The 7,084-nt window shown below is 31.5% G+C and overlaps 1 protein-coding gene across 1 annotated transcript; it reads left to right on the forward strand.

Moving 5' to 3' along the window:
- The first annotated feature begins 55 nt into the window (after positions 1 to 55).
- Positions 56 to 6,458, forward strand: LOC124373254 (kallikrein-14-like). The gene is made up of 3 exons (XM_046831639.1): positions 56 to 61; positions 695 to 880; positions 6,318 to 6,458. The coding sequence occupies exons 1-3, from the start codon at positions 56 to 58 to the stop codon at positions 6,456 to 6,458; spliced, it is 333 nt and encodes a 110-aa protein (XP_046687595.1).
- The last annotated feature ends 626 nt before the right edge of the window (positions 6,459 to 7,084 follow it).

Genomic DNA, 7,084 nt, shown 5'->3' on the forward strand with positions numbered 1-7,084 from the left:
CATTAATATAAATGTTCCTGGGTAGTAAGTTGCCAGTAAACTTTTCAGCTGCAAAATGGCTGTAAAAAGTTGATATGTATGAAATACCTACATTACCATTGCAATATTTTGGTTCTTCATTTGTATGACGCCAGAAAAAGTAGATTAAAAAGCAGTGTTATAATATCAATAATAAAATATTTAATAAATATAAGGAAAACCAATGAAAACAATATTGCCGAATGAATGTTCAAACGTAACAGCATGATAAGATAGATGTAAACATAATCGTGGACGACAAGAAATAAATTATCTACTATGTCAGTCAGCTTCAATAGCAGTTTTAATTTATTTTATTATTATGACGTTTTGACCACACTGATCCTACCTATGGTTCATTAAATTAGGAACATTAAAGCATAATTTCATATTGGATTCAAAGTTAAAATAAAAATAATTTAAAATCAATTAAAAAAGTGTGTTCATTCATATATTTTTAATTTGTTTTAATGTGTTTCGTTAGAAAAAGAATATACCTTTTGGTCACAACCTTTACTGTACCTAGCTAGAGTGGGTAACTTCACTTAAACATATTTATTTAAAGTTACAATCACATTGTATGTCATAAGAATGTATGTACAACCCACATTTTTAGGTGGAACCGGAACAAGCTGTCATTCCGAATTGGCAGTAACAAGTCTGAAGATGCGGCCAGATCTTCACTGTAGACCATGTTGTAGCCCACAAGAACTACACGGGCTCCTGGGATAACGACGTTGCGGTCGTCAAGCTCAACAAGCCCATCAAGTTCGGGAAGAATGTAAAACCCATCAAGCTTGGAACCAAAAGTCTCAAAGCGGGGACTAAAGGCTTAATATCAGGATGGGGAGAGAGCTCAGAAGTGAGTAGTAGTGTCGTAACATTCTTAACCATTAATAACACAGTAACAATCTAACAGGTAATGTTATCTGCCAAAGTTAACACAATAAAAGTACGCCACACTACCTGTACTAGGCGTAAGAGTCTTATATGAGGTTGCATGCAATATTTAAAATTCATTCTCCATATGTTTTAAGGACAGATAGAATGATGAACAGTCGTACCTAAATGAGGTTAATACGAAATAACGCATTGTGGAACTCATTCCTTAAAAAAATGAATTATCATGCAAAAATCATTCTTTAAGAAATGAAGTCTCATTCAAAATTTAAACTCAGAATATAAAATCTTTCTTGAAATATCTTACGTGATAAATTCTCATTTTCGTTAATTTCATTGGGTTTCATACAAGAATTTAAATAATTATATTCTATAAACGAAGGCATTATAAATTGATGAGTGTGTTGGTATAGTTTGGCTAAGTGTTTTAATATTTTAGATTTTTGAATCTATGGGTGTAGTGAGTTTTTTTAAAATTAAATTATTCTCCTATTTTTCACTTACTATAACGGTTTAAACATAATACCAACGTAAAAATATTCTCTAACGCAAAGCTAAATCCCTTGCATTGTTATTTACTATCTTTTACTCAGTACAAATGAAGCTTCATGGACAATTAAGTTTGTAGGTTTGTTTCGTTTTAAAGATATTGTGCAGACAGACGACAGAAAGTACATTTTTCTAGTCCCTTAAGCTCTCGAGCAATAAGCATCGATCAATGTATTGAATAAACAAATTGAAAACACCGATGACCGTCAGGTTGGTTTTTATACTTATGCCTCTTTAATTCAGTTATTTAATGTATTTGTTGTAGTGCTGTACTACGTAAATCATTTCTGTTAGGGATACTAACATACTGACTTGGAGGTTTAACATTTAATAAGTGACTAAATATCCTTGTGATTTCAAATAAACGTTTTAAAAATACCCACCTAAAATACATAAATAGATTTTATAAAAGGACATCAATATACTTTACATATTTACACAACATATATATTTTATCAACACCATTCACTAGACGTGGATTGTACTTACATACGGAAAAGAACCAAAAACAGCAAGTGTCCTATATAATATTTAAATTTTGGACCGAAATTAAATTAGGTGACTGTTGCAGCCACGGTTGCGGGCATGCATCCTTTGTTGTTTAATGCAGATTACTACTACAAAGATGTATAGATTTGTACAGGTTTCTTGTTTTGTTACATTGTTTTATTTTGTGTTGGTTGGGTGACTTCTCAATGAGTATTCAACCTTTAGACAGTATGGTATTATTGATTACACTTGCATGCCTGACTAATACCACTAAATTGTTAGGGAACTCACAACTAAAGATAAGATAAGTGGTTTAAAAGTAGGTTAAGACAAGAGTTAAGTGGTTTATATGATTTGATTGTCGTGACTTTTACTTTTAATAAGGCCCTTAATGGCTCATATTTATTTTTTAGAAATTTGATACTTCTTTTAGGCAGTTTTTCAAACACATTCACAGCTATTCGAAGTAACTTTTATTAAAACAGAAACATATAATACTGATCCATGATTTTAAACGATATAATGACTTAGTATATTCTTACGCCGTTAAAAACGGTTGCACTATACAATTATCTACTTATACATACTTGTATTATATTTTTCCTATACATACATCGAAACCGTCCAATTCGATGACTGACTCCAGCGCTGGAAATGGGTTGAGATTGTCGAAGGATGAATGAAACTTGAATGTATGAACAATGATGTAAGTTTGGACGTGGTGTTAGTGTGGTGCGAAAGTTTAAATTTTAGAACAAAATATGATGTTTACCATATAATATGCTTTTGTTACGAGCAATTAACCCTTTAAGGACCATAAGAAACGTGGCATGAAAAAAAAGTTTTTAATTCTTGTAAAAACATATTGCAGTTATGTAACTAAACTGTATTATTTGTATTTAAAATAATTAGTACACCTAGTTTTTTATATATATCATGGGACAAATGTGTCCCTACGGACGGTAACGGAACTTGACAAAGATACTGCAATGGCATATATTTGTCCCAAGCGGACTGTAGTAAAACCTAGTAAATTGAGTAGTTCACTATATTTCTGTAATTTTTACAAGTCATTGTAGGTTTATTTAGGTGATTGAAGTAAAATATTATTTAAGAAAAAGTTGTTTTATTTACAAAATTATGAAATTACAAAACTTACTCATCAATATACATGTTCGAAAACTTGTCAGTTTATTATAAAAAATAACAATAGAACATTGTTCTTATGTTGATCAGTGAAACTGTTCAAAGCACTTTCTTTCATTGATAAAGCATAAATGAACTTGACATATTACACATATACAGGTTTGTTCGGTTTTCTACTTTGTTCTTGGCACATTCAACACATCGACGTCTGATATTTGTCTTTTTCATTATATGTTCTGGCTTATAATGAGGGTCTAATTTTAGATTTCCTTGACAATGGAGTATTGGGAAGTGAACGCATTCTATGTGTGTAGTCACCAATTAGACATCGTGCTATCATTTGTCGGTACTCAAAGAGATGTAACAGCTTTTGAGCTCTCATTCTTGTTTTATGTCAAATAAACGTTCACTAACAGAATCCATCTCACAAACTTCAATTCAATACCCTAACTAACTAGTAAGAAGAATAAAATGGATAACCTCAAAATCTATTTGCCAAACTGAAGGAAAACTGTAGTCAGCTGTTCTCAATAATGCTAGCCAACCTAATTCCCTCAGAGTCCATAGGGACATATGTGTCCCAACAAACAAAAAAAATGTGTAATTATGAGCAAATAAAAAATAATATTATCAGATATTCTTCCTAAATATATTGGTCATGTTGTATTATGATAATACATCAAAGCAATTCATCAAAATTTGCATTAAGAAAGTTTGTGCAAAAATAATAAAACTAAGAAACACATTTATAATTATATTGCATAATTAGATATTTTTTAATCAAATAAAGGAGACTTTGTTTTTACAGTGGGAATATTTTTTAAATGTATTTCTAAGCTTTTTGAATTGATAATAATTAATATTTATGAATATTAACTTGACTGGGCATATAGAAAACAAATATTTATTCTGGGGACACATGTGTCCCTTGGTCCTTAAAGGGTTAAAGATTTGATTTGATATAGAATTCTTGTTTTTAAAACTTCCTTGTATAATAATAAAATACAGTCTAGTGGGAATAAACAGTGAGCGAAAGGGCTATACGTGCGTGTCCGCTTCAGGTCTGAGATTTTAGGCTTTTAAATTTGAGTTTACATTTTTTAATAACTAAAACCTTATTTATAATGCGTGTTTGGGGGTTATTGTAGATTTTTTATTATATTATGACAGAAAAACGAAATAAACTCTATTAAATGGTACAACTCTTTTTAACCAAATAATGCCACGTGGATTAACACAGCGTTCAAGATTAAGTGGTTCACTCTTCATACCGCTGATAAGATAACGTCATCGGGCTCTTTATCTGATTCGTCCACTCCCTCTTCACCTGCAATAACATGAGATAAGCAGATATCTTACCTGGCTATCGAGATGTTCACTCAGGAATGCCGTTGATATCCTTCTGTCAAAGTTGAAGGTGTCATGAATGATAAGGTTCTGGCTACCTTGTTTGTTGCAAATCAATAAATTGTTAGGCATTAGGGGATAAAACTAAAATATATCGCTAAATATGAAATAAAGCCTTTTTTATTGATCTGTACCAGATAAGGGGTGAGGCTGCGGCTCTAGCCGAGAGATCACTGGTTCGATATACGGGGAAGTCAATAATAGATCATTTTCTAATTTGTTTGGACTATCTTCTCTGATGATACTGACACGGAAAGGACAAACACAGGGCTGAATAACATAAATAGTTCACCATGTGGCATGAATTGCGGGTCTATTTCGAGGACACATTAGGCCTTCTTCTTCGTGTAATGACAAATTGCTTAGTAAATTAGCGCTAGGAGACTGAGATGATTACATAGTTTTGTTTCTTATTCAATTTAGTGCTAGTAACAGATACAAAAAAATAAGTCTCTGGCAAACATTGAAATCATTTTCGTGAACCATTGAGCATTTTGTAGAATTAGAAAGGGACACATTTTATATCTACGAAGTCTGTTTTATTGCTAGTTTCTAGATATTTCTAAGGTCTACATAGTTTATTATATGTCAAAATTTACTGTTCAAAATATCTTTTAGAATATCGCGATTACAAATGTCTATCTAGTAGATTAAATCATGCATCAGCTGTCCAATCCCTTCTGTATCGTTATACCAGGGAAAACTATGTTGAGCCAATAAAACTACAATAACTTACAAAGTATTTAAGGATTCAGGTGTATTGTGTATTGTTTATTAAAAGTGTATTGTTTATTAAAGTACAAATGTGTATAAACAATAAAGTGTAAGTAAAGATAGTTATGTTTTTTATAAAGTCATTATTGTTTTAGTCCGAAGGGTCGTCGCCTGACTTACTGGAAGCAGAAGTGACAGTTTACGATTGGAATAAATGTGAAAAAAATCTACCCCAATGACGTCACACCTAGACAGTTTTGTACCTACGACAAAAAACTGGACCTTGTGATGTAAGTGTATTAAGATGTATCGACTAATATCATAAACTAACACTAATTAAAGTTAATTCATGTTACCCTTTAAAAATCCTTGATTATCGAGTACGTAATATCAAGAGTTATATTAAATTTAGGACAGCATTTAAATTTATGAACTTGCATTATTCCTGAAACGTACATACACTTTCAGGTGGATTCCATGTTCAATTTTTTCTTAAACTAATTAAGGACCAATACTACACCAGATCTTTATTTGAAAGATTCAAAAGTTACTATCAAACTTTCTCTATATCCACATATTTGTACGATTAAATTTTATAACAGTTTTTATTGGTTTATTGGTGAAAGCTCTCTTTGATGTGCATGGTACTAAACTTTTATTGAAATTATCATAATGGATTCTTCGAAGTGAGTATGTCTTATGCCAGAATATAAACATGAACACTGTATACTGAGAGATGTAATGTTTTTGTCGAAAATATTTAATAACAAGATAATTGACAAATCTGCAGTTTTATTCTTTTTAGTGGGACAATTTACAAATTAGTTTAGCGGATTAAAATGCTTACTCTCATGATATTTCTTTACAAAGCGTCATATCTCCTATTTTATTTAAATATAATTCGTTGAGTTAAGATGCGAGTTTAATTTTATTATTTTAATTTGCTAAGAATTCACTTAGGAAAACAATTTTAAAGTATAGTAGTTAAAACTGATTTATATGTAAAAATTTTACACAAAACAGTTTTAAACCTATACCAACTTACTTAAACTAATACCAATTCTATATGAATAAACAAATAATGTCATGTACAGTTTGATTGGGGAGACCCACTGCTGTACAAGGGGAAGGTGTACGGACTGTTGGCTGGGCTCAGTGAATGCCTCTCTTATCCTGCCTTTTACACAGACGTGCGTTCATATGTTGACTGGATCAAACGTGCCATGCAAGAGTGACTGATCAGAAATATATAAAAAAGTAAATTTGTAGTATATATTGTAACAGAGCTTATTTACAGAAGGCCTAAACTACCATCTGTTTTAGTACAGCAATAATATTATAAATTGTGGTTTTATTGTCCCAGATCCATTCACATTCCCCTTTTTTCAACTGCCCAAATTAAGCCAGTTGGTGCTTTTAAACTGCATCGAGATAGCTCTGTCTTCCAAGAGATTAATGTATGGAAACTGAGAACAATAAGATATATGAAAAATGATAATTAAATCTTTTATCAAATGTTTGCAATACAAATTCGTACAAATGATTTATTTGCCAAGGTGGCAGAGAAAAAAGTATAAATTCTTGAAACAAAAAAGAAAGAAAAGAAAGAAAAAAAAAATGAAGACCACCCGTAGCTGTATGGGACTGTGAATGCATTACCTATGAGGACCACTGGCTGTCCTCACGGTGCCTGTGTGCAGGTTTTAAAAATTGAGCTTCATCTCATGTTTAAATTTTTAAATAGTCAACGACAGTCAACGTGCTTGGTTCAAAAGATTCCAGAGAGCTAAGGAGAGTACTTACGATGTATGAGTGTGCTGAAATCAAATCTTAAATTACGTTTTTAACGTTGAATTTTCAA

Source organism: Homalodisca vitripennis, unplaced genomic scaffold (assembly GCF_021130785.1).
Source record: "Homalodisca vitripennis isolate AUS2020 unplaced genomic scaffold, UT_GWSS_2.1 ScUCBcl_5148;HRSCAF=11744, whole genome shotgun sequence".
NCBI lineage: Eukaryota > Metazoa > Arthropoda > Insecta > Hemiptera > Cicadellidae > Homalodisca > Homalodisca vitripennis.

Coding starts and splice junctions, on each gene's coding strand:
- LOC124373254 (XM_046831639.1), top strand. Junction 881..6,317: donor GATGGGGAGAGAGCTCAGAA/GTGAGTAGTAGT, acceptor TGTCATGTACAG/TTTGATTGGGGAGACCCACT.